At 50.9% G+C, this 27,846-nt stretch overlaps 1 protein-coding gene across 1 annotated transcript in view; it reads right to left on the reverse strand.

The window, feature by feature from the left end:
• The window catches only part of SCARA5 (scavenger receptor class A member 5), a 110,484-nt gene that overhangs the window by 13,785 nt on the left and 68,853 nt on the right, over window positions 1–27,846 (reverse strand). Inside the window, exons 4-6 of the mRNA XM_061199444.1 lie at window positions 23,828–23,908; window positions 21,658–21,756; window positions 19,691–19,747 (exon numbers count right to left, since the gene is read on the reverse strand). Coding sequence (XP_061055427.1) covers window positions 19,691–19,747; window positions 21,658–21,756; window positions 23,828–23,908 — 237 coding nt within the window. The remainder of the gene's footprint in view (window positions 1–19,690; window positions 19,748–21,657; window positions 21,757–23,827; window positions 23,909–27,846) is intronic.

Consider the following 27,846-nt stretch of genomic DNA (forward strand, 5'->3'; position numbering starts at 1 on the left):
TCTTTGCGGCGTGTGGGCTTCTCATTGCGGTGGCTTCTCTTGTTGCAGCGCACGGGCTCTAGGCGCCCGGGCTTCAGTAGTTGTGGCTCGTGGGCTCTAGAGCTCAGGCTCAGGAGTTGTGGTGCACGAGCTTAGTTGCTCCGTGGCATGTGGGATTTTCCCGGACCAGGGCTCGAACCCGTGTCCCCTGCATTGGCAGGCGGATTCTTAACCACTGCGCCACCAGGGAAGTCCTGGCAAAGACCTTTATAGGCTCCTGGAGGAGGTGGCAGAATTGATAAACCCCACATCTGTGCCACATGGGAAAGGAGAGGAATTAGAACTAGCTGCGTGTCTGTTTTGAGTTGCCCAGGCTAGGAAAACCCCAGAATATTCTGCACAGGGGAACCAAAGAAGTCCCCAGGAGACCACACCATTCCCAAGATGCTGCAAGAGTACAGTGTGATGGCTGGAAAGGCCCCTGGAAAAGTTTAATGCCACTTTCTATGCATCCTTCATCCCTGACTATTCTCCCCACGTGGGTTTACAAGCTCCAGCCAGGTTATCAGAAAAGGCTGAGGATGAGCAAGAGAGTGCAGGAATCCTGGAGACAGAGAACACAGAGAGAAGCAGGATGCAGAGGCCAGGTCTGAGACAGGGACGCTCCCCTGGGAGCAGTCATGACAAGCTAACCTGGAGCCAGCAGCAGCAAAGGAGGCCTGGCCCCGAGTCAGGGGTTGGCCCTGGTGGGTTGGCCGAGGCTGAGATGTCAGCCTTGATTTCTCCCAGACCCGCCTCACCTCTGGCACCACCCTGTCACGGTGGCAGTGGGCCACGCCAGGCCAGGAGGCCTCCAACAGCAGCCTCCGTGTGGGGTCATCAGTAGAGGGAGAAGGGGCAGGAGGATGCTGTGTGGCCCAGAGCAGGCCAAGCAGAGTTCAGGGTCAAAATAACAGGAAGAAGCTGCGTGGAGTGTGGGCAAACAGGGCTTGATGTTCAGAGATTCCCCCTTAATCTCTCCACTCTGGCCAGCCTGAACTCACTCTGTTCACTTCTTTGTTTTGCCAAAAAAGTGATCATCTATTAGCGGCTTGGTCCTGTTCTAGGAACTATGGATACATCCATAAACAAAGTCTCTGCTCTCATGGACTAATATCGTAGTGGGAAAGACTAGCGATAAAGCTAGGAAACAAATAAAAATATAACTATGGCCACATAGTGATGCATAGATGGGAACAGAAGCACAGGAAGGGAATGGAGCTGGGAGGGGGCGCCATCTTGGACGGGGAGACAAGGAAGGGAACGGATCATGGCGGGGGCGCCATCTTGGACAGGGAGACAAGGAAGGGAATGGATCATGGCGGGGGGCGCCATCTTGGACGGGGAGACAAGGAAGGGAATGGATCATGGTGGGGGCGCCATCTTGGACGGGGAGACAAGGAAGGGAATGGATCATGGTGGGGGGCGCCATCCTGGACGGGGAGACAAGGAAGGGAATGGATCATGGCGGGGGGCGCCATCCTGGACGGGGAGACAAGGAAGGCCTTGAGTGGAGACCTGAATGAGCAGAGGGAGAACGTGGACCTCCCCCCACCCCCCAACTCAGAAGAACCCATGTCTGTACTCTGGCCTAAGATTTTCATGTCCTTTAAATCTCAGCTTGAATGTCACATCTCTCAGAAAGCCTTCTGTGGTTCCCCCATACCTGGCCACGGCCCCTTCTGTGGACATACTTATCACTCCATGTAATAATTGCCTGTTTACTCTTTTGGGACACTGTAAGCATTCTGAAGACAGGTCATGTGGCCTGATACAGTGCCTGGTACATCAAGATGCCCAAGCTGGGCTAAATGAAGGCATGCACGAATGAATGCACTCACATAGTACATACCCCAGTGGGCAAGTCCTGTCTAGTGGACACAGCTCCCCAGAGCCAATGGCTTCGGTGGGAGCCTGAGGAGAGTCAGCATCAGGGCTACCAGTGTTTCCAACACCCTCTTTACTACATCACACCCCCTTCTACTCAGTCCCCTCACTGATGGCTTCTTTCGGTGGGACGGTCCTGGATTCTGGACCCAGAATTCAAGCTATTGGTACAATGACCATACATTCCAAATGAGAAAATAAGGATGTGGTCTGTCATGTGATTATAGTGAGTGCTGAAGGAAGTCTGGAGAGCGTCACTTGGATGCTGAAATATTAGAATTCCCAGGAGGCTTCAATGTATATGGAAGTGGCAAAAGAATATTTGGAAACAGGTCAACTTCCAAAAATTAGAAACATATGGTAACCATAATTATGGAACTCACAGCGTCAATTTCAAGGATGTTCCTGGTCTATGCCCCATGCTCCCCACACATCAAGCAAGGTCATAGCCCCCATCAGTCCCGTGGCTATGTGTGTCCCCCGTGCCCCGCACACCCAGACCTCAGGGTTGGCTCATCAAGCACTACAGCCTGTTCCTTGTCACTTGTTCCCAGGTCCCCCCGATCCAGGGCTTCTCCCTGGATGGAGGCTGAGGACAGTTCCCTGCCCACGGGGTCGGCAGATGCTGCATGCCCCAAAAGAATCAATGAGGCATATCTTGGTCTAGCTCCATCTTACAGAACATGGCACGAAGCTGCAATTTTTTAATCCTTTCTTCCCCCTAACAAAAGCCCATCCCTGTGGATACCTCCCTTAGGAAATCCGTGGCTGAGATTTGACCTGATTATGACGCAAACTGCCCCAATTCAGGGAATCAGACAGTTTAAGGGGCTGTTCTAGGAACAGAATCTCTAGCCTGCTTTGCCCTGGAAAGCTACAAGGGGGCCTGGAGGCATCCTTTCCCAGGCTGAGCCATAATGCCACCTTCTGGAATGCACTTGCGGAATCACCCAGTGATGGCAACACTGACCCCCTCTCCAGCTGAGAAGGATGTCATGACTTGCTAAGAGGTTTGGGTTTCTGTGGGCAGAGGGTGTAAACTGTGCTTTTTCCCAGCAGTTTCTGCCCTAGAGCAAAGCTTTCCCACCAAGCAACCAACCACCTATGGGAAACGCTCTTACCCCACAGCTGTGTCAGCCCGACATAATCAGATGTGGTGTCTGGGAGGCTGCCTCAGCCTGGTACGTGCCCCCCACCCCCTTACACTTCTTGTAAGTCCAGGGAGCTTATTCCTTAGACACCCACCCAGAGTGCTCCCCAAGGAGTGTGCGGGGCTATTTGGGGTCAAGGAGATGCCTCTCTTTGCACATGACAGTAGAGGAAGATGGAAGGCAGGGGTTTTGATTGTACAAAGCCCAGGCACTCCCGGGCCAGTAGTCAGAGGGGATGGCCCAGGTGGGGGGCAGAGGACCTTAGGCTGTCACAACTGCATGTGACTTGCCCTAATAGCTGCCCTTGACCGACAGGCCTCTTTACTTCCTTCTTAACCTCCCACCTCGGTGAGCCCTGGGAAATCCTTCCCAAGCAAAATGTGGATCCACAACTCCACACAACCCAGTCCCCCAAGCGAAGCTCATGTGGATATCTGAGTTTGATTCATAAAGGGAACCCCCTGAGTGAAGAGAATATCAAACTCTTTCTCTTGCTCTGGGGTCCCTACTCTGCAGACTGGAATCTACCTGGACATGTGCCTACGGTTTGTAAGTGGAGAGGACAGTAGCGACCACTAGGCTGGCCCACACCCTGCTCTCTGCAGGAAGAGCCCTGCCCGCGTTCCATCTCTGGTCTGGGAGACCCAAGCTGAAGGGAAACACCAAACGCTGTTCCTCACCGAACACCTGGAGGATGAGTGGAGGGTTTCCTGACTTGATAGCTTGTCCCAAGTCCTAGCCCACTAAGTCCTGGGCACGAGTTTTTCCTCATACCTCCCATAGCAGGGACCCCCCGATGTTCTTTTTTCCCTGCTGCCCCAGATGTGGGGTCAGAGGTTCTCCCTTTTTATACAGAGAAGCAGAGAAGAGTCCCTTCCACCAAAGCCTCGACCAGCAGCATCACAGTAACTAACAGGGGAGGAAGCTGATGCGTGGAACTCAGGGCAAGAGACTGGTCCTTTCCAGCCGGGTAGCCTCCTTGCTCTTTCCCAGATCAAAGGGTTCAGTCATTTCACCAACAAGCTTCCCAGAGCATCAGTGGTTCTAATCCCTGCTTGGAGCTTCCTGCCTAGCTGCAGGGCCAGACCCCAGAAGCCACCTCCTCATTCCCTGACCTGCTCTGCTGACCCTGCCCATTACCCAGGCCACTCCTGGGACTGACCATGAGGCCCTCATCCACCCTCCTGCAGCAGGATCGCAGGTCTGCTCCAGTCCTGACCCGGCCCCTCAGTAAAGAGGGTGGGGCTGAGGCACAGAAGAGGTCAGATGGTGGAGAAGAACAAGACATTGTATCTGGATGAAGGAGCTTTGCATTTTCTGGAGATATCTCTAGCGACAACTTCCTCACGCTCAGTTGTAGGCTACAGGTGTCACCACTATTTGGTGCATGGAGCTACTTTTAGATAATCGTCACACAGTCTTTAGGCTTTTCTTTTTCCTTTTTTGCTGCACCGCGTGGCATGCGGGATCTTAGTGGTTCCCTGACCAGGGATTGAAGCCACTGCAGTGGAAGCGCAGAGTCTTAATCACTGGACGGCCAGGGAAGTCCCTGGGCTTTTCTAACCATCACAAATGATGGAGAAGCCTAGAATTTCCCAGCTGGCAGAGACTTGGAGATCATCATAATCCAAACTCTTCATGTGATACACAAGGGAACAGAGGCCCAGAGAGGTGCTGTGTTTGCCTAAGGTCATCCCACAGTCAGTAGTAGAAGAGCTGGGATTGAACTTGAGACTTCACATTGGAACCAGCTCTCCATCTATATCTTCCTTTCTCTCCAAGTCCTTCATTCTTTTTTTTTTTTTTTTTTTTGGCCACGTTGCGTGGCTTGTGGGATCTTAGTTCCCTGACCAGGGACTGAACCTGGGCCACAGCAATGAAAGCACTAAGTCCTAACCACTGGACCACCAGGGAATTCCCTGAGTCCTTCATTCTTCATGGGATCTCTGGGCTGGGTCCACTAAGTCGGCTTCACGACTTTGATGCAAGATGTCTTTGGATGGAGGAGTCCCCTTAAAAACAAATGACTTTAACTCTTGAATAGTAATGCTTCTACCCTAAATGCACAGAAACAATTTGTCTTCTCCTAAGTCTTCTGGGAGTTCCAAGATGGCAGGAATACCCTCGTGAAGCACAGCTACTGCTGAGTTTGTATATGAAAATGAAGATATTGCTGTTTCCAGTTGGGGAAAGGATAAACCTGTCTTAGCTTTCGAGAGAAGTGATCATATTCATTGACATCCAACGTGATTCTACTTCCATTGACGTCCAATGTGATTCTACTTCCTGTGCACAGATGCGGGGGACTGAAGATGCATTATCTTTATTAATTCTCTATACAATGTTATGTATTTCTTTTTTCAGTTACTCATTTACTTATCCATCCAGATGCGCTTATGAAATCCCTACGATATTCCAGAATTGTACTAGGTGCTAAGGATGCAAGGACGAATAAGTATTGTCTACCCTTGAGGCACTCAAATGAACTAACAGCCTAAAATGGATAAAACCACAGAATGTCAGAGCTGGTAGAGACCTCAGGGACTTCCCAGTCCAAACCCCTCGTCTAGAGATTAGGAAACTGATGTCCAGGGCTGGGACGCCAGATCCCTCTCTCTCTAGACCACTGCTCCTCCCAGCATTGGCATTTTCAGTACCCTCAATACTTAACATCATGCTTGGCCAGCTGAAGAAGCTAAGTCAATGTTTGATGGCTAGGTGGGATGAAGGGCAGATGGGTGGATGGATACATGACTTTGTCAGGGGGTCCGATCAGAATCCCCAGCTGAGTACCGCATGGTTCCTGTATCTCTCTGGTTCTAGTCTTAACCTTTGGTGCCCGGCTGTTCAGAATGGGTGCAGTGCCGACCCACTGAGCCCACCACACCAGAATGAAGACCGTGATGGGGGGCCCGGACCCCGGGTTGTATCTATTTGTGCTGATTTTCTGTAGATCATTCGAGACTCCCTATTACTGGTTGATTTCTAAACATGGATTGACCCAGCCATGGGGACACAGAGGGTTGGAACCTGCTTCTTCTCTGGACACAAAAATGCTACAAGGCAATTCCAAACTGCCCCTGCTAAGTGCCACCAGAGGGGATCTGGGGTGGGCAGTGTGGGGTAGGGAGGAGGGCGGTGAGCCAGGAGGAGGCGACTGGCAGGGGCCAGGCAGGGCACGTTGCCAGCATTCTTCTTAAGCCTTAGAGGCACTAGGACACTCTCTCTTCCTCCTTTCTTCACCTGTCACTCACTTCCCAGGGTGCTTGAGGGGATCAGTGACAAAGACCCTCTCCTTGACCAAACCCACAGTTTCTAACAGCTCCAAGCTGCATCCCTAGGATGACCCTAGCCCCCCGCTTAAAGTGCCTGCCTGAGAACACTCAAGGCTGCTAAAAGAATTTACTGTTTGTTCCAGCCACCATCTGAAGACAGCGCCCTGTCTCCCAGCCTCTGTGGGAGGGGAGGGGCTTAACTTGAACCAGTCCCAGTTAGCAACCCAGATGGGTTTCACAGGGACCAACCCCCTCCTGCTTTTAGTAATTTTTCACGTCCCTGACTCCACTGAGTCCCCACTCACCCCTCACCCCCTCACTCTCCCATTAAAATGCCCAGTCACCTCTGTACGAATCACAGTTGAATTCAATTCCCCTTGACCTCTTTGCCCCACTACATATAGTATATTACTGATTAAGATCTGTCCTGACCACTTTAGCACCCAGCTTTGCTTATCTTTGACATCAGGTGTGATAAGACTGGCATTAGATAAGCTAGTCAACATGTATGCCATGCTCACAGCCCGTGGGCACTTCCTTTCCCATGTGTAAGGCCATGAGTGATGGATGGGTCTGGCTCAGGAGTTCGGTCCAAACCACTAGAATGATGCAGCGGGATCACCCAGATTGTCTTAGGAATCTGAGTGGGGGGAATATGCAGAGAGCTGAGAAGTAGCAGAAGCAAAAAGAGGCAGGGACAGTGGAATTAACAAGCCATGTTGGACATGAGACACTAGAGTGAAGACATGAACCCCAGTCCTGAAGCCCCCAGAACTGCCTGGGATTCTGAAAGAACTTCCCCTTCCAGGCTCTGCAAGGCCCACTTGTATTATGAGCCCCAGTCTTCCAAAGTCTTCCCAGGTGTCCTTACCATATGACCCCATTACTTGAAGTGACCCAGTGAGTCCCTGGTCCTTGCTACCAAAAATGCCCAAAGAGAGCACCTGTGAAGCCCACGCACCCATCTGAAAGCTGCTTAGCTACTTGCCTCTTCTGCGCTCGGTGGATTGGGGAATTCGGATGGAGGAAAACATGGTGGCGGTGATCCCTGTGGGAGGCACCAGGGGAGAGCGGAATGAGGCTGGCTCTGGACTCAGGAACAGGGTTTAAATTCTGGCTCCACTATAGGACCAGATAGGACCTCTCTACACCTACCCTCTTCTTAAAATGGGTAAAATGGCGCTGGTTGGGAGCAATCGCACATGTCAAAGACTTGGCACACCACGGGCTCCACCCCCGGTGCACTTCGCCCAGAAACATGTGGGTCAGCTCTGAGACGCCTTCATGAATTGCTGAGGATGGCGTGGATACCAGTAGCCCCATCGGGGTGTATCCTTGAAAGCCTCATTGCAAAGCAAGCCTGCTGCCTGGGGAGCGGGAGCAAGGGGGGGGCTCATCCCTCCAATTGGATTAATCTCCTCCTAACTTCCTCTGTTCTCCCCAGGGCTCAGTTCCTGGCTTCTTAGCATATTAGCGGAGGGGGACAGGGGCATCGGCAGAAGACTGGCTCCTGCTGTCAGCAAGTTTCTGCTCACTAATGCAAGCTGGATGTGATTCGTTAAGCAAGGCCATTCCGGAATGGTCCAGGAATGTGAAGCCAGGGCTGAGGCCACTCTGGGGCTCCCAGCACATATCTAATATGTGGGGATTCTTTTCTAAAAAACAAATATCTTTGCTCTCTTTGCCTTGTAAATGTAGACGTAGGAAAAGCAAGGTCTTAGACAAAGCAGGCTGGGTCTGCTCCAGATTCCCCTGCTTTGGCGTTGAAGGCCTGAGCCCCAGAGCTGGAAGGGACTCTGGATGTTGGCCTTGAACCCCCCCTCCCACTTCAAATACAGGATTCCTCTCCACTCTGTACCAGGCCTGACACCTGCCCATTCTGCCTCTGGGGATGGAAGGGAACTTGACAGTATCTCTTGGGAATCCATTCCAGGATTTTAAAACCAACATCTGGTTTCACTCACAGGGCGCTGGCGTCTCTGGAGGGCTCCAGTGTTCTTTTCATCCAATTACTCCCTACCTTATTTTACTCTATTTGCTTTGGGTTTCAGGGTTATAATTGGGGGGCGAGATGCAGAATATCTTCCTCTTTCTCCAGCATCTGGTGGGAGCACAGCCGAGGGAGTGGCTGCATTATTCAGCCCCTCAGTGGGTCCGGGAGGACAGCTTAATGACCAGTAGCCACCATCTCGGAACTGGTTTCCAGGGCTGGGGCAGCCTTAGAACTACCCACTGCCTATGGGGCTTGTCTGCACCTGGCTCAGAGCCGCCCCAAACCCAGCACAACAAAGGCAGGTCCTGGGTGCTGCGCGGGAGAGATTTCAAGTAAAGGGCGGACGGTGAAGGGAACCCGTGTACACTCAGTCCCCACGACATGTCAGGCCCCGTGCAGACTGCTCACGCACGCCTTTGCTCACTTACTGTTCACAATAGCTCCATGAGTTAGTCATCATGACCCTCACTTAACAGAGGAGAAATGGGCCCACAGAAGTCAAATAACTTGCCTAAGGTCACACAGCTGCTCCGAGGTGGAGCCAGGGAGAGCAAAGGCCTTTCATTTTCAAACCACAGACCCAACTGTCAGGCTGAACACTTAAGACAAATATTTAATAACAGCCCACCCCATATGTAAAGTACCTTTCATCTATCTCCCAGCAGCCCCCTGGGGCTGTAGGAATTCGTGTCTTTAGGAGTAAGGGAAAGAGCCTGGGACTTAAAGCAGTGGTTCTTGGCCCTGGGCTTCATGCAAGAATCACCGGGGTGCTTCAAAATCTACCAGCGGGGAATCGGGGGAGGGACATTTTTGAACAGTTGGCAGGTAGTGGAAATGCCCAGCCAGGGCTAGAAGCACTGTTGGAGAGGATGGATCTGGGATCAAGCCTGGGCTACACGACTTCACAGTAGTCAGGTCACCTCCTCCAGGAGGGCCTCCCTGACCTGTGGCCCCCATATGCGCTTCCCACAGATGAGAAATAGTCCAGCACCGCTCCCTCGGCCAGCCCGCATGCCCCACCATTGGAAGCTCCCAGGAAGTGACAGGTATTCAGCATCCTTGTGGTTCCCAGTCGCAGCCCCACTTGCAGGCAGAGACCTAGCACATCGCCATCAACAAATGGTACTAAATGAGTGAGTGGTTGAGGGGCTCTAGGAACAGAACTGATCCCTAAATACCCCAGAACCTGCTTGGTTGTGCATCAGAAGGGCCCAAAAGCCCAGGGAGCTTTGCTTCTCAAGAGAAGAGAGGAGGAGAAACCCAGCATAATACTGAAACCTCATAGCTCCTTTAGGTGTATTTATCCTGCCTTCCAGGCCCTGCCAAAGCAAAACAAGTTGAAAGAAAGGAGGTTGTGGGGAATAGAAATAAACACATGGGGCTGGGAAAACAGGCTCTGATTCTCTGCAGCTGCAGAGTAGAGACCCAGTGATAATCTAGACCAGCTGCCCTTTAAGGAAGTTGAACTTTTCTTCTCCTGTGAAGAAAGAACTCCCCATGCCCCCAGCCAGCCTGGAGCACAAGGGCTCTGTGCCTGCCTAGACGGGGCACTGCTCTTTCCCCTGACATCCACAGGAAATGTGGTCTGAATGGGAAGGACAGGAGTCATCCCACAAACCTAAAGAATTTCTGGTCAGGCTGGAAAAGCGATGCTGCAGGGCATCGCTTTTAAAATGTGGTCTGGCCTGTGGGTGCACTTTATAAAATGCTATTTCCTAATGGCAATCTGCTCTAAATATGGTGATGTATGCCTCTTCAAAGAACTTTTGTTAGACGGTCTTATTTGATCTTCACAGTCCTCCTCTGGGGTGGTGGGCGTGATACCCATTTTACAGATGAGAAAGCTGAGACTCAGAGAAGGAAGGTGACTTTCTCAAGGTCACAGGATAAAGTGGCCACATCTGGGTCTCCAGCCCCACAGGCCACTGTACTGTGTCTTTCATTGGGAGTCACATGGGGGTACTCGGGACTTTACTGGACAGAAGGAATAGCAGAAATATCTCCCAATTATCACTGTACTTTTTATGCTGGATTTTTTTCCTTAACTGTTGACTCTCCCATTGGTCTCCCCAACTCTATTGCATATTCCTTGGAAACCAGGAGTTTGTCTTGGCTGATTTTGTTCCTCTAATGCCCTAGCCATGGTCGCCTGGCTCCTAGCAGGTGTTCAATGAAAATGTGTCTGATCAAATAATAAACGAAGCACTTTCCCTGCCCAGTCCTGAAGCAGAGGCTCACCCCATCACAGTGGGAGGATGTCGCTAATGCCCAGAAGCTCTGCTTGGAGCTGGATTTGTAGGAATTTACTGGGCGGCCTGGGTGGAGAGGTGAGTCCTTTGCCTTGCTTTTGCTCCTGGGCCTCTCAAAGGGCAGTGAGGGGTCATAGAGGGTCAACAGGCCTTTAGGACTAGAAAGAAATGCTGTAGAGCCGGGAGAAAGGCCATGATCCTGAACCCTCATTTTGTCACGGGTATAGCTGAGAGGAAGTGCTGATGTTTACACAGCATCCCTCTAAAGCCTTCACGGACCACTGCCTTACCTCCAGGGCTCATGACCAAGACTGGTGGCCTTTCCTAAGAAGGCTCTTTCACACCCTCTGGCTTCGTTCACCGTGTCCCCGCCCTGCCCTGTTTCCTCTCTCTTGGTTCTGCTCTCTTCCAAGTTCAAGGTCTGAGACCCCTGGCTGGGATGCTTCCCCACCTGCATATTCTAAACCCTTGAAGACATACCTGCTTGTATACTGGGTCCACCACTTTCTAGCTCTCCGACCTTGGGCAAGTAATTTAACCTCTCAGAGTAGTTTCCTCATCTGTTTAAATGGGATAATGACACATACCTTCAAGAGTTCTGAAATACAAGGAGCTCGGGGACCGGGGTGGTCAGTTCTCAGTAAATAGTACTGAGCTCAGTATAATTCCCAAGGATGGTGCTGGCCACTGCAGCAAAGGACTCGCCCAGCCTTTGAGTCGGTGAAGCATCAGCCGTGACCTCCCCCGAGCATAGCATCCACAAGACCTCCCGGGATGTCCACAGGCTTTGCCTACCTCTTTGTTCCATCAGAATTCCACAATGGCACTCTTTAGAAGAGCGGCTGAAATCCAGCGCTAGGGGAAGTAAGTCCATCTAGACCACTGTTTCCAAGTACACCCCGCGGGGGTTTTCCACAGGCAAAGGACTCGAGAGGAAGTGGAGCCATGAAGTTAATGCAGTGGCAGCTAACTCTGATCCAGTTACATCAAAAAGACTCGGCAGCGGGGACCTCCCGGATTTCATCTAGTGCCTGCAGCACGTTTACCACCCAACCTAAAATGAGTGAGTGCAGGGTCACGGGGATTACGAACAATTCCTGAGTTGGTTGAGTTGCTTTCTCAATAAACAGTTCAATCATTCCTGGTTTTAACGTACGTCTCAAAACTTTCCTCGTACAAAACGCACATCAAAGGCCAAAACTTCCATTCTTCAGTGGTTCCAAGGCATTGTTTTTGTAGAAAATGCCTCTCTCGCCCTCGATCTGAGGTTTGTATTCCTACAAGTTTTCTTTAGGGCAGATCCCAGAAACCGACGCCTGTTGGCCAGGGAGTGGAGGATGCTGTGGTCCTGCGGCCCCCGGGAGGATGGGCTGAGCAGTGTCAGCTGAGTGTGGGTCACGCGAGACGCGCAGATGGTGCTGACACGCTCCCTGGCTCACTCATCATAAAAAGAACAGGTGCTCAGGGGATGGACTGGTTACCTCCACCTACAAGAGTAATGCCCACCAGCCTAACAGTTAAAAGCAGCAAACCTCTCCAAGTGCCGCCCCAGCACTTGGCCACTCACTTTCGACATAAACGCCAAACACTGGCTTGTTCATTTTTCTCCCCCTGGCCCTCAGCGGGCTCCTGCGTCCGTTCACTCAGCATCTCTGTATCTAGAGTACAAATACTAGCAGGCCTGTTAAGGACCTCCTAGCATCCTCTGCTACTCGATGAGAGCGTGGATTCTCCAAGGGGGCTGCGTTGCTCCAGGGCCCAAGCTGCAGCTCTTCTCTCTCCGTTTTACAAGCCGGGAGTGTCTGTGGATCTTAGACAGCACACCTCCCCTACCGCACTCTCCCACTTCGCCCCCTGGCTTCTTAAAGGAGCCAGCCCTTGTGTTTTTCCAGGCCTTCCTGGATCTATTTGAAGCCATCAAACCAAGGTCGGCTTGGGTTCAGCGGAACTGAGCTGCTTTCTGGGCAGAGCGATTTGAAGCTCTCCTGGAAGGGGTCACTAGGAAGCTTTCAGGAAACGTCACTGGATTGGTTTTTGGAAGGCTTAAGGTAGGCTCTTGGCGAAGCGGGGCCCGATCCCATCCTCTGCACAGAACGGGGGAGAAAAGAGGAAATTGTGGCTGGAGAGGCTCAGCGAGTGGCCTCAGGGCCACACGGCCGGGTCAGGAGGGGACTCGGATCTCAGGATGGCTGCTCCACAGCCCGCCGTCCCCGCTTCTTCTCAGGAAACGGGGGTTTCTGAAAAACAGGACTTTCTCAAAGCAGAGCAGCTTGGCCGAGCGCAGGAGCAGAGGCAGCGGGGAAGCCCGGACCTGAACGCGGACCTTCCCGTCGGGGGAAGGGCCAGCCTGCCAGGTGCCGGATTTGGCTGAAGGACTGAGGGCCATCAGGGATGCCTGGGACTCCACTGTCACGGTCTGGGTCCTGGCTCTAGTCTGGTTCTCCACTTGGCCGGTCACCTCCCACTGTTGCCATGTCACACCCTGCTTAGAGCCCGCCCGGGTCACCCAGAGACCAAGCCTGCGTTCCTGCGCACAGATCCCTGAATACCCCTCTGGCCTTAGTGTTTGTTCCTTGCCCCTCAAACCTCTGCTGTACCAAACGCTCTGGGTTTATCAGACAGTGCTCTGCCGTTCCATGCGCAGTTCCCTTTACCTGGAGTTTCTTCACCTTCTCCAGGCACCGGCTGCACACCAACTTGCCCTTTAAGACTTGGGTCAAAGACACCTCACTGAGTGACTCCCTTTGTATATTCGCCTCCTAAAACCCTCACCATGCTCTCCTAGGATTGTCACCTGCCAGCCTGTGAGCTCCTCAAGGTGAGGCCAGGCCTTCCTCATCTGGGCTCCCCAGCCTTCAGCCAGAGCCTGATCTCCAGCGAAGCCACAGTGAACGTTCGCTAAATAAGTGAATAACCGACGCTCTCTTGCCTAAACGTTTCCTTCCTGCCACACGTGTACCTTTTCTCCAGGACAAAACTGAGGGCGGCCCCCTCGCCTTCTCTTGCCTTGGCCCACTTCCAAAGCCAGCTCCGTGCTGTGCCGGCCCGGTTTCTGATCCGCAGGCTTCAGGCCCCGCCTGCCCCTGCTCAGTTTTCATGTGGTTCCCAGTCTCATTTTCCACATCCTTGGGCTCATTTCTCTCTCTGGGGCGTCCCCCACTCTGCTCCAGCCAGCACTGGAGACAGTGTTTGCTGTGGGACAATTTTTCTCAGTGAGTCTTGTGTGTCTGTGTGTTTTCAGTCACCAGGCATAAGCGTAGGGGGAGAAACATTTAAAAACCACTTTTCCATCTCCACCCACCCTGTGATGTTTGCATCTGTCAGAGATTCGCTATGTGAGGATGAAAGAAGGGACGAAGGAAGGCACAGTCCCATAGTCACGAAGAATGCGAAACGCCCGCGATGGGGGGAGGCTTCACTGGCAGAGGCAGAGACCCCCATCCCCGGTGTGAAAACTTTAGTCTGGCCTATCCCAGAGCCACCAAGGCAGGGGAGGCAGCAGGGGAGGCAGTTAAGGCTTGGTGAAAGAAAGAGCGAACTCTGAGACGGGGAAAAGTCTCTCAGAAGTAACTGAGCATCTAAAAAATACAGCAAACTAGTGAATATAACAAACAAGAAGCAGTCTCAATGATATAGAGAACAAACCAGTGGTTGCCAGTGGGGAGAGGGAAGGGGGAGCGGTAATACAGGGATAGAGGATGAAAAGGTATTAGGTATAAAATGGGCTACAGGGGGCTTCCCTGGTGGCACAGTGGTTGAGAATCCACCTGCCAATGCAGGGGACACGGGTTCGAGCCCTGGTCCAGGAAGATCCCACACGCCGTGGAGCAACTAAGCCCGTGCGCCACAACTACTGAGCCTGCGCTCTAGAGCCCGCAAGCCACAGCTACTGAGCCCACGTGCCACAACCACTGAAGCCCACGCGCCTAGAGCCCGTGCTCCGCAACAAGAGAAGCCACCTCAATGAGAGGCCCGCGCACCTCAACAAAGAGTAGTCCCCGCTCGCCGCAACTAGAGAAAGCCCGCGTGCAGCAATGAAGACCCAACGCAGCCAAAAATAAATAAATAAATTTATAAAAAAAAAAAAAAACTGGGCTACAGGGATGTATTGTACAGCACGGGGAACAGAGCCAATATTTTGTGATAACTGTAAATGGGGGATAACCTTTAAACATTGTGAATTGCTTTGTTGTACACCTATAACTTATATGATGTTTTCTATCAACTATACTGCAATTAAAAAATCAATTTAAAAAAAGGGAGCATTGCTAAGGAAGTAATTAGCACTTTCATATTAAACCCACTAAGGATGGTAGCCCATGAGGACCCCATGCTGACCCCCATGTCAAAGGCCAGAGAGAAAAAAAGAATAAAAGATAATCCAAGATGGTAGCAGAAGAACTGGTAGTAGGCTCCAGGGAGGACAGACCCGACTTGTGTCCTGGCTCTGCCCCTGATGAACGCCGGTGGCTCTGGGCGGGTTCCTTATCCTCTACCCTCAGCCTCCTCACCTCTCCAACAGGGACATCATTATGCCTCCTGAATAGGAAGGACTGGTGAATTAAGTGAAATGTCAGGCACAGAGACTTTACTCCCCAGAGTACCGGGTGCAAGTTGGTGAGCAGTCTTGTGTGAGTGGTTAGTTTTTCTTGGAAGTGTGGTTTACTTTTAAACCATGTTGTTGCTGGGGCATTAAAGTTGTATAAGGAATAAGATGTACACGCAGTTGAGTTCATAAAGAAATATGATTATACATAAAAGGTCCAGTAGCTCTGTCTCTCAGGCCTGAAAGAATGTTATCTTCTGGTGCTCAAACAGGTCCCCTGGGGCACCCAGTGCCGCCAATTCTAGGGACAGGGATGGGCGGAAGGGAATTCACGGACTCCAAAGGACTGTCTTTGCATCCCTTATTCTCAAACAGAGATAGAAGGAATTTCGTGGCAGTCCAGTGGTTAGGACTGCACGCTTCCACTGCAGGGGGCACGAGTTCGATCCCTCGTGTCGGGTAACTAAGATCCTGCATGCCACGCAGCACACCCCCCCCTCCCCCAAAGTGAGTACCTGTTAAAACAGAGACAGAGACATCTCAGTAGCAATGGAAAAAAAAAAAAAAACTGTCTAGAAACCACCATCCTGATCATTTATTTTGAGCTTATACTGCATGCTGGGGTGCCCACTGGCTCCCCTCCCCGCCAAACACACACAAACCTACTTCCCTAAATACTGAAAACACACACAAGGTGTTAAACATTTTTCAAGTTTTCTGAGATGCAACTGATAGCTATCAACAAGCACTGGCTTGGAATTTACCCCTGGGTCATTCTGCATACTTTTTTCCATGTGAAACCAAATTGAGGAAACGTATTTACACAATCTGAATTTATATCCTGCTTGAAATTCATGCTGTGGGGCTTAAACAAGACTGGATCCTTTACCCACCCCTTAGCTGCAAAAATACTATTCATTTTTCTTGCAAATGGACCATATATGAGGGTAAAACAAATGTCTTTCTGTCTTGAGATGTGTATATGTAACTTTTTTTTTTTCCCCTGGGGAAACTCTCAAATGCCAAACATCTAACAGAATGACTGATATCACCCTTGCCTGAAACAAACAACAACAAAAAACCTTTACCTCGTATATAGCACAGGGAACTCAATACTCTGTAATGGCCTATATGGGAAAAGAATCTAAAAAAGAGGGGATATATGTATATGTGTAACTGATTCACTTTGCTGTACCCCTGAAACTAACACAACATTGTAAATCAACCATGCTCCAATAAAAATTAAAAACAAACAAACACCTTTACTTCTCATCAAGCAGAAATCAAGAGCTCTGTATTCTAGCCCCAATTTGGCCATGACCTAGCTGGGGGACTGTGGGAATTCTCTCCAGCTCTCTGTTCAGAGGACCGGTTGGGTGGGCTCAGGGGTGGGAGAGGAGTTGGTCTGAAACACCATCCAAACCCTATGACTCTAAAACCCTATGACTCCAGGCCAAAACATGGGTAAACAATTACAAGATCTTGTTCTGAAAAATATTTTAATATTTACTTAAAACAGGGGTCCTGAGAAGTCTTTTCTGTAACTCCCTCTTCAAAGGAAAACGCCTAATTTCCAATTCTGACCTGAGGCGGGGGTCTTTGTTGTTTTTCTCATCAATCCCTTTAATGTAGTCACATCCCCACCTGCTGGAGCTTTAGGATTTTGCTGCTAAAGGTGGAAGGTGTTTGGTAAAGGTTCCAGGCCTTAGGTGCAAACTGGGTTCCCAGAGGAGGGTTCCTCCTCCACCATATCCTTTTCTGAAGGAGGGTGGAGCCCTGTGCTGAGAACTCCTTCTTCCCACCCACTGGATCTCACGGTGGGGCTGCCCTGGGCCCAGGGAATGACTAAGAACCCCCCAGAAGCGGGCACTCAGCCTGGGTCAGAATTTCCGCACTTTTCTGAAAGATGATCCCTGGCTCCCTCTCCAGAACCTCAGTCCCACGGATCCAGTGAAGGCCTCTGGGACCAGAGTTCCTTAGAAACCTAACCAGCAGTCTGACTACAGTGGGTTTGGCGTGCGCAGAGGCAGGCCGGGGGCGGAGGCCATGGGAAGGCCCAGGTCTCAGCCCTGAACTGCTTCAGCGGCCCCCCTTCAGCCTAGGCCCTTCCATCCATACCTCCAAGTGGAGGCATCTCAAGGGGGTTTAAGGAGCCCAACCCTCCTCTTCAAGACCAGGGGCCTGAGCTCTCATTCCAGAATCAGAGAAGGCCGAGGCCTGGGTTTTCCGTCCAGCCTCTGCCTTGGGTGTCTCCTCTCCCCATTCCAGGCCTCTGAGAATGGGAGATGGATGGATGGCCGTCCAGCCTGGTGGTTCTGCGATCCCCATATGTGTCCCTTGTGCCTCCCACGCTGTGTACGGCCGCCTGTCGATGGGGCCGTCCCTGTCCCCACTTTCCAGCTCCATCACCAATGGAGACATCTTGGGGTCTTGTCAGGGGGCTGTTACGTGAGCTCTGGCTCCAGGGAGGGCACAGCATCTTCAGGGCAGTCCCCGAGGAGGGGCCATCCAGAGCTGACACGGGCCTCTTGCGGTGCAGTCAATAGGCTCTGGGGTCAAGTGGATTAGCTGCCCTTCCCCAGGCTCCCCACCCGTGCCTGGGGGAGTGCCCCCAGGTGGCTCAGCTCCCACCCCCCATCCCCCCCACCCCCACGCACACACACACTGCCCCTAGCCTCAGAGCCCAATCCCAGTGCAAAGCCCACCCAGCTGGGCCCACAGAGGCAAGGTAAACAGTGACGCGAGCATCCCTGGGGTGAATGGTGCCTGACAACCATCACCTCTCCCAGGCTCGGCTAGCTCAGACCACCCCATCCTCTCGAGTCAGCTGGAGAACAGCTGTCAAAGAGTCCTGACAAGCACCCTTGGGTGTATGGGCAGCGTTTCTGATTCCCCTCTCAGAGGAACTTATCTTTCCACAGTCCCTCCCTTCCTGCCACCCCATCAGGAGTTATTTATTTCACGCAGCTAAATGGCACGGTCCTTCTCAGCTGCATTGGCAGCATTCCGTCAGAAGCCAGTCAACAAAGAGCAGAAGGGCAGCATTCAAGAGACAAAGCACTGGTGCCCAGCCCTTAGACAACTGTGAGTCACATCTATCTCAGACATCCTAATCAGATCTAGGCTCCCTTCCCTTGCCTTCGAAATTTTCTTTTGGCTCCTGCAGGGTCCAGCAGATCTCATCTAGCCAGGACGCTCCCAGTTAAGCCCTTGGCTATCCTTGGAAGGGACTCTACATAATGCTAGAAAAGACGGCGAAGCACATAGATTGCTTTGTGGATTACAGCATCTAAGGTAAGGTGGGCATGTGGAGTCTGGGTAGACACAGGCATACCTCCTCCTCAGGTACACCCGTCACTTTAGAGCGACAGAGAGCTGTCACGTACACTTTTCCTGTTTGATCCTTAATCACTGCCCTGGGAAAGGAAAGGGTAGAGGAAGTAGGAGGCAAGTTAAAGTTTCAGGGACCTTGGAGAAGGGCACTACTCAAGAGCAAGGTCTCCTGGTCCTGCATGGCTGGGATGGAAATGTCATTTTAAGGACCCACTGAAACCGAAGATCAGCCTTCAAGAAACCCTCAATCTGGGTCCAAAGTGTGCATCTACAGTGGTATCTGTCCCTTTCCCCAGGCCCAGGCTTCTTAGGCAGCCCCACACCGGAGCCCAGATGCCCTAGAAGTGGGTAAACTGCTTGAGCCTTCACCCAGATGGCAGCATTTCAGAGCCCAACAGATACTATATGGTGGTATTTTTTGGAATCTTGGCTAGGAGACTCTATTCATTGAAACTTGGCTGGGAGGTTCGCTCTTTTCTGGCACTCCCTCCAAGGTTCTACATGTAGCCCTTTGTAGGGGAAATAAACCCTGGAAAAGAGTGTCATAACTAGATAAGCTGGTTTCCCTTGTAAACATTTTAGGAAGGACCCTCGTTGGAAAGACGCCCGTTCCTGGCCTCGGTGGTCTTCCAAATAATGAGATTTCCAGCATCACTGCTCAGTTAGTGGCAGAGGAGGAAAACAAACAGGATTCTGCTTCGCCTCTACATCTTTCCCCATGAGGTCTTGCTGAATTTCAACAAGGTCAGTAACTGAATTTTAGCAAGCATCTCCAATGATGTAAGTCTGTCTAAATTGGTGTATTACATAGGATAATAATAATAAACACTTACTGAGTCCTAACCACGTGTCCTAACCACCTGTTACATGGATTAACTCATTTAATTCTCTACAATGACTCTATGACATAAGAATGCTTCTTCTCCCCATTCTATAGATGAGAAAACTGAGGCACACATTACATAGTGAGGCAGCCGGAAGGGAGCCCATGCAGTCTGCCTCCAGTCCCTCCCACACAACCACTGGGTTTATACCATGTCTGGAAACGTGGCCTGTGCTCCTGGGGTATAATTCTCTCTTGCTGGATCAGCTGAGCCCTGGAGTGGACAGGGAGCTCCTTTGACACGGGAGCCCCAGCCTATGGCTCCAGCCTCCAGCCGCCGAAACTTGGGTTGCTTGGGCAACAGCTACACCTGTGCTGACACAGAATCCAGTGACCCCCAACAGAATTTCCTTACTGGCATCCCCTGTTCTGTCTCCTTTCTCTCCTTTCTCTCCTTTTGGGCCTCGGTCACCTGAAACAGAGGAGGAAAAAGGGCATTAGAAATGGAAATAGATCCTAATTGTAAATAAAGTCTTACCTGCAGGAAACATTAACCCAAGACCAGAGAAATCCTCAGGGAGGAGCCCGCAGCCCTGGAGGGCATGCATGGCTGAAAGGGTAAGAGCTTGGGCCAATTATGTTGCCTATTCTGGTTCCCCTTGGAAGTAGGGTGGTGGGCACCAAGCTGAGAAGTTTCATTCCCTCCTAACTAAAGCACAGAAGAGCAGCACAGCACAGACTAAAGGAGCACATGGTATCCCACAGGAAGAAGACAAAGCAAAGATATTCCTATTAAACAGCCAAAGTTTCAGAAGTCCAAATCCAAGGTTGTTCTAATAAGCACGGAAAGAGAAAAGGAAGGAGGGAGGGTCTTCAGTTACAAAGGGAGAGACATAGGTTCTATGTCAGGCAGATTTATCAGTGGAGGAGGCTATAAAACACGAGCGAGAGTTTCCAGGGAATTGTGGAATTTCCTTCCCAGGATATGGTTAAAACAACAGAGCTTTTTTCTCAGCTAGCATCTCACTCTACAAAGAAGTAGAAGGGTCCTGACACCACTCAAGGGGACATTAAAATGACCAGGGAATTCCATCCAATTGCCTCCAGAAAGATATCTGCAAATCAAAAGCTTATGGCATATTCTCTCATGAAAAAAAGCAAGCCAGCAAGTTCCAGGGAAGGATGCCTCATGTGTTCCAAGTTTTGAAAAAAACAAAAGCAACCATATATGTAAATACGAATGTGCTTGGAAAAGGGTCTGGCAGGATGTACTCCAAAGTGTTTACAGTGGTTATTCTGAAGAATAAGCGCTTAAGAGACCTAGGGGGAAGGCACTCACTTTTTACTTTATACTTTATACATTTCTGTATCGTTAAATTGTTTTCAATAAGCATGTGCTGCTTTTGTAATGTGTTTTAAGATCGATGTTTTTAAATGTGGATCATAAAAGGAAGGAAAACCTCAGCCTGTTTAATCACCAACCAGAAAGTAGAATAAAAGTTCCCAGTGATCCTAGATTAAGAGGTCATCCTAGATGTGGGGTGGGAATGATTAATAGTACTTTTCTTTTTCTTAGTTTTCATTTTAACAAGTGAGAGAGCCTGGGGAAAGAGTGTCAGAGTTCCTCTTCTTCTTCTGCAATGGTGCTAAGAGGTCTGGACACTCTTGAAATGAATGTGGAAAGACGGGACTGACTATAAAGTGGGATTCCCTGAAAATGAACAAGATGACTATTAATGGGAAGGAAAAAAAGTCAGAAGAAACACTATTGGCAATGGAAATCTGAGAATTGATTAAAATTCTAAATATTTGGGGAATAAAAAGAATATGAGGAACTGTGAGGAATGTGGCAGTATTGGGGGGAGGGGGCCATCCTGGGTCTGTGTTTCTCCTGCAAGCCCGCTCTCCTGGCCTGGTTTCCTCTGGCTACATCACCAAGCTGCAACCAATAGTAACACTCCCTTGCATTTCTACAGCGCTTTGGAGTTGACCGTGTTTTCACTCATATACATTCCACGTAATCCTCGTGACAGCCCTGTGAAATATGGTGTCACGAGGCTCGCTAGTTTGGGGATGAAGAAACTGATGCTTAATGGGAATTCCCTGGGCAGTCCGGTGGTTAGGACGCGCGCTTCCACTGCAAGGGGTGCGAGTTCCATCCCTGGTCGGGGGAACTAAGATCCCGCAAGCCCTGCGGTGCGGCCAAAATAAAAAAAAAAAAAAAGAAAACAAACTGATGCCTAATGAGATTAAGTGACTTGCTCAAGGTCACTCAGCTTGTCAGTGGAAGAACTAGAATTTGAACCCGGTCCACACTCCAGTGCCCACATTGGTGCGCAGGGGCTGGCGGTGAGTGAGGGTGCGCAAGAGATGCGTTGTTACCTTTGAACCCACGCATGCCCATCGGTCCCATGGCTCCCAGCTTCCCTTCATCGCCCTTGGGGCCAGGCAGTCCTGGGGTCCCTCTCTCCCCTGGTAGACCTGGGGAGACAAGAAAGTTTTGGAGCCTCAGACTCAGAACTGGAAGGGCCCCCAGAGGCCATCGTCTGGCTCAGCCACAGACCTCAACCATGCATCCTCCTGCTGTCCCTGCTTCCTGATTCTTCTCAGTTAAAGATGTTGCAGAGACAGTGTCCAAAAGGTCAGCACAAACCCTCCCCGTCAGCACCTTTTATCCAGTGAGGCTGAACCCCCAAAAGGTCCAATTCTATTGTGAGTGATGGTGGAGGTGCCAACCTCATTTGGGAGCTGTCTCTATACCTCTAGCTTTGCTAGAGATTTAGACTTGCAAAATTTTTTTGAGCCTTTTGAATGTGGCAGGCACTGTTCTGGGTGCTTTCCATTACGTATCTTATTTAATCCTCCCCATAAACTGAGGTATTATTTCACCTGTGTTACCAATGAGAAAACTGAGGCCCAGAGAGGTTAGGTAACCTGCCCATGGTCACACAGCAGAGAGTGCTGGAGGCAGGGTCCTATCCCTGGTTGGCTGGCTTCATCTCAGCTGGATGAAAAGGGCTTACTGGTACTTGGGGTAGGAGGAAGATTAAATCACTCCCCATCCTATGTAAGACAAAACCAGAAAGGTCCCTTCCTTGGGGTAAACACAGGGAAGTATAGAGAAGGGGAAGGTAGGCTGAAGAGGAGGCAGGAAGTCTGCAAGCTCAGTAACTGGGGCAGACAGGCTGCTGTCACATCAGTCCCCAGGGCTCCTGGCCACAAGGCCCCATGGCACTGGCTGCATGTCACCATGGAAAGCCGGAGTCAACAAATGGTTTCGCCCAGTGAGGCCTCAGCCCTGGAGGCCTGACCTAAGCCCACAGTTACCTCTGCAAAGCAGGGTACTCTAATTAACTAATTAATTGTACTTTCCTGCTTCAAATGTTAGCTGGTTTCCTTTGGCCTTTTTCCGTGACATGGAGAAATCTGTCTCGCACTTATGATTCCTCCGCCTTAAACATCAAACGGCTGGAAGAGGATGGGGGCCCCAAGAGGGTGGTAGCACCTCAGACGAGGGCTTGATTTCTTTATTTTTTTCCCTAACGCAACATTCCTGGAGCCCAACAGCCCTGCTGCCACGGCATTGTATGTCTCCTGCAGGATATGCCCAGGGATCCTGCATCCTGTCATTGACTAAGGCAGAAAAGGAGGTTCCACAGCTCTGGGAGCCCCTGGGCATCCTTGATTCTGAGTTTAGGGAGCTGTGCTGAGAGGTGGAGGCCAGGAGTGGAGGCCAGGCCGTGGGTTCTGCCTCCACCAGCCTCTGCCTCTTCTCCTGTTCTCAGCCTCCTTAGAGATTTAGGAAGGGGGTGGTTTGGAGGTATAATTCCTGACATAAATAAGCCGACACCTTTCCCCCGATAAACCTCCCCTTTTCTTACATCACTTAGAAGATTCTACACTCCCTTAGAAAAACGCTGCTCACAGCAGAGGCTCGGGAATGGACAGGCTGGGATGCAAAATTTGGTAAGGTAACAGAACGGGAACTCCTGAGACGAGGCATTTAAGACAAACATACTCTTTCCAGAAGGCCCCAAAGTACCCTCCCCGCCAGCTATTGGACCTTCGGGGCTGTCACTAGTGCATGTAGCAGGGTGGAGAGGGCATGAGAGGGCGGGTATCTACTGACCGGGGCAGGTTCCGCAGGAGGTAGGGGGTCAGGTGCTGGGGACTCAGGAAACACTGAGGGGACAGAGCATACTTGATGGGTTGCTCTGGATCAGGGGACACCCTCAATACCTTCCAATGGCCCTGGTCACAGGGACCCTGACTCCTGGGGTGGGCAGTGGCTTCAAGGAGTTGTGAGCCTCGTGTGTACCTTTCTTCTTCAGGTCCTGGTCCTCTCTATGGAAAAGGATTTGCTCCATCCTATCGTTATACCAATAACCTCTTAGTCTCTTAACGGAACAGGGCATCTGAAGCTGAGTTGATTGGGCACTGTCCCAGGAGCCCCATCACCGATACCAAAGAGAAAATAGAGGGTCAGGGATGGATAGCAGAGCCCCTTCCCTTCCTGGTATGTCCAGGTCCCTCCCAGGGGCCTCCCCATTACCTCGAAGTCCAGGTAATCCAGGGATTCCAGGCTTGCCTTCTTTCCCTTCATCCCCCTGATCGCCTTTGGGGCCCGGTGGTCCTGAAAGGGTTACAAACAGCACTAAAGTTAGAGGATGGCTTTCTGGAGTAGGTCACCTGCGGAGGAAACTCCCTCCTAAAAAGAGGAAGGGTCAGCATTATGCTTTGGAGGCACACAGGGCTCCATCTAGTCCAGCCGTGTGTGTGCATGTGTGTGTGTGTTTGCACTGGGGAGGTGGGAATCAGGGAAAGCTTCCCGGAAGAAGTAACATCCAAAGTGAAATTGCAAGGAGGAACAGAAGGTGGCTAAGAGAGGAGTGGGAGTGTGTTATGGACTGAATGTCTGTGGCTCCCCTAACCCAACACCAAATCCGTATGTTGAAGCCCTAACGTCCAACGTGCTGGTATTTGGAGACGGGGCCTTTTTGGGAGATGATTAGGTTTAGATGAGGTCATGAGAGTGGGGCCCCCATGATGGGATTAGCGCCCTTAAAAGAAGAGACCCCAGAGAGCACTCTCCCTCCCTCCCTTCCTCACGCTGGCACTGATGAGCATGCTTTCTCTGCCATAGGGGGGCACAGCAAGAAGACAGCCATCTGCAGCCAGGAAGAAGGCTCTCATCTGAACCCAACCCTGATCTCAGACTTCTAGCCTCCAGAACTGTGAGAAAGGAATGCTGTGTAAGCCACCCAGTCTGTGGTATTGTTATAACAGCCTTAACTAAGAGGAAAAGGGGAAAGTTCCAGGTGGAGGGAACAATCCCTATAAGAGCTTAAAGATAAGAAAGAGATCTGTGAGTCATGATGGGATTAGAAACTGGGGGTGGGGGTCCCATGATGGGATAAGAAGGGTGAGAAAGTGGAGGGTCCTGCAGGCCTGGTGTAAGTGTGTTGAATTTGACCCTGAGGGCACCAGAAGCCACAGACGGGGCCTGAGAGAAGAGTGTGGTCATACCTGCACACATGGAAGACTGCTCAGGCTGCAGTGTTGGAAAGGGATTGGAACAGAGGGAAAGCAGAGGCAGGGAGGTCAAGGAGGAGGCTGCACCCCAGGTGAGAGGTGGCGGAGCCCTGTATTAAGGAAGTAGCTGTGGGGAGGGATGTGAGTGGCTGTTAGGAAGTAGAAGAGACAGACCTTGGCTAAATTAGGTGAAGGCAGGGGAGGCGGCCAGGATCAGGTTCAGATCTCTGGCTTGAGCACCTGGACGGAAGAAGAGGTTTCTAATTGCTCCTTAGCGGGGCTTCCTTCCAGGGCGAGGGTTCAGCATCATGGCAGGGATTCTAGCTTGTGTGATCAGATTCAGTCCCCACATGCTGGGTGTTGAGGCTACACAGCCAACTAGCGAGTGAGGGAGCCGTGGTTTCAGCTCAGGTCTGCCCGGCCCTGTCCACCCTGCCTTGCTCCTCATGCTGGACCTCCTGCCATTCCCAGAACGCACCCAAACCTTCCCACACGGCAGCCTGCTGTTCCCAGACTGGCGAGCCAGGGGGGCCCTCCCTGCCAATCTCCTATGGCTACCTGCCCCTCAAGGATGCTCATGACCACCTTCTTGGCCAAACATTCTCTGATCTATCATTCCTGCTGCAAGTGGGCACGGCCTGTTTGAATGCACGTCCTTGGTGCCACTTGACGTTTATCTCACACTGCCTGGTCTTACAGTCACAGGAGTACGTGTTCTCTTTTTCCTAAGAAAATGGCCAGCTCCCTGAGACAAGACCACTTCCTTGACATCCCTGTACTGGCTGTGAAGATCCAGACTCTAAATTGCCCTGCTCTGGCTGCTTGATGAGAGAAAAAAGAGGACCAAGGAAAATGCCCAAACTGTATTGCACTGGGTGGAAGCGTGTCCCCTCCAAGTTCACGTCCACCTGGAACCTCAAAATTCGACTTTCTTTGAAAACAGGGTCTTTGCAGATGTAATTAGTTAAGATGAGGTCAGACTGGAGTAGGGTGGGTTCTTACCCAATGACTGGCATCCTTATAAAAAGAGAAAGCACAGACAGCTGGGCAGAAGGCCAGGTGACCATGGAGACTGAGACTGGAGTGATGTGTCTACAGGCCAAGGAACGCCAAGGATGGCTGGCAACATCAGAAGTTAGAAAGAGGCCAAAAAGGATCCTCCCCTAGACCTTTTAGAGGGAGTATGGCCCTGTGGACACCTTGATTTCAGACTTCTGGCCTCCAGAACTGTAAGAGAATAAATTTCTGTTGTTTTAAGCCACTCAGCTTGTGGTGCTTTGTTATGGCAGCCCTAGGAAACCAAAACACGTATACTCGCAGCACAGCAGTCATGTCTTGCACAATAAATATTTGATGAATGAATGAGTATATGAGATCAGAGGGTGTAAATACACACAAAACAGCCAGGTGGCCAAGATCAAGATGTACCGATACATTCCCAAAGTTGACACTGTCCGCAGACCCTAACCCAAGTTGACAGCTGTTTAAGAATTCAATGGCCTGTGCACAGGGAAAAAAGTAATCAACAATGGAAAAATGCACAAACATTACACAATGACTTGTGAGTTACACAAATCATTTAAGGAGGACTGGGGTTTGTAGTCATCTTCCTCTTTCCTAGGAAGAAAAGCAAAGTAAGACTGGCCATGTTGACCTCAGTTTTTGAACAGTAACTGCTGGGAACACGCCTAAGATTATACAGCAAAGAAAGACAGAGTACAGAAGCAAATGAGCTTTAACAATGCCCATTCCAACAATCTCCTGCCCAGGTCAAAGCTGCAGCAAAGGGAGCTGAGAGCAGTTCCTGGATCTCTGTACGTCATGGGCTGTCACTGGGCTGTCACCCTCCCCCTGTCCCCAGTCCACTCCGTCCCTTTTCACTCTTCTCTGCTCCCTCCCGGCCTCCCCATGGGAAACCCAGCACTCTGGGAATCAAGCAGGTCAAGGATACCATGGACCATGCCCTCCATTTGTTTTATTCGCTCTGATGTGGGCATGACCCAACATATGGACCTTCCCGGGAGTCATTCTGGCAAAGAGAGGATGCTGCCCAGTGGCCTGACCCTGATGGTAAGGCATCAAGGTGGCAGAGATCATTTGGAAGGTGAGGTTTGAGGATGGATATGGAAGATCTTAGATTCAGGTCCTGGTTCTATAAAATCTAAGTAAAAATCCCTTCCTCTGGCGTTTGTAGTGAGGAATAAGCGAATTCAGTGACGTGGTGGATAGAAACAGGCTTGGGAAGATTTGAGTGGCAAGGCCATCCCTGACCATCTGTACCTCACTTTTCGTAATGCTTCATCAGAACTATTTGGAGATGGTTATTCCAGGCTCTGAAATCACCCTGCCAATTCAGGGAGAGCCAGATCCAAAAAACATCCTACACATGGAGAGTTCTTAAGACATAACTAAGTGGTTAGTGAAGACCTTTACTAGAGATTAACTGGGAAGAAGCTGGGGTAGACAGTTAAGGTGGATGCTGATTTCCAAGCCTTAGTCATGTCCTCAGGTGGTACTGGCCCGGCTGACTCAGAAGAGCCTGGAATGCGGCCAGTCTGAGTCTCATGGGGCCATGCTGCCTGGAGCTCTGAGGACCAAGTGCTTCTTTAAAGCAGTGCTGCCCATGAGTGATGCACTCTTGGGACCTGACTTTTTGTCATTTCCTCAGGAATCCAGGTTAACAATCTGGAGCTTTCTTGGACTCCTCCCTTTCCTCTGCCCAGCCCCCTTCAAGGCTGTCATCCAGGTGATTCCCATGTCATGTGTCTAATTCCTTCCTCACTGCCTCACTCATTGGGGTCCTCCCAGCCTCCCTCCTTGGCTCCAGCCTCTCTCTCCAGCCCACTGTTGCTGTCTGATTAATCTCATCAGAATCAAGTGAACTCAGAGCCCTTGGAAGCCCTTCACACCATGATGGGCAGCCCCCTCTGTTGGAGACCCCCTGAAAATCATTCCCAACCTGACCCCTTCTTCTGCAAACTCACAGCCTGATGCTTCTTGACACAAACTCTCTTCCACCTCAGCAAAAACGTTCTCCTT

The sequence above is a fragment of the Eubalaena glacialis genome, chromosome 9 (genome assembly GCF_028564815.1).
Source record: "Eubalaena glacialis isolate mEubGla1 chromosome 9, mEubGla1.1.hap2.+ XY, whole genome shotgun sequence".
NCBI lineage: Eukaryota > Metazoa > Chordata > Mammalia > Artiodactyla > Balaenidae > Eubalaena > Eubalaena glacialis.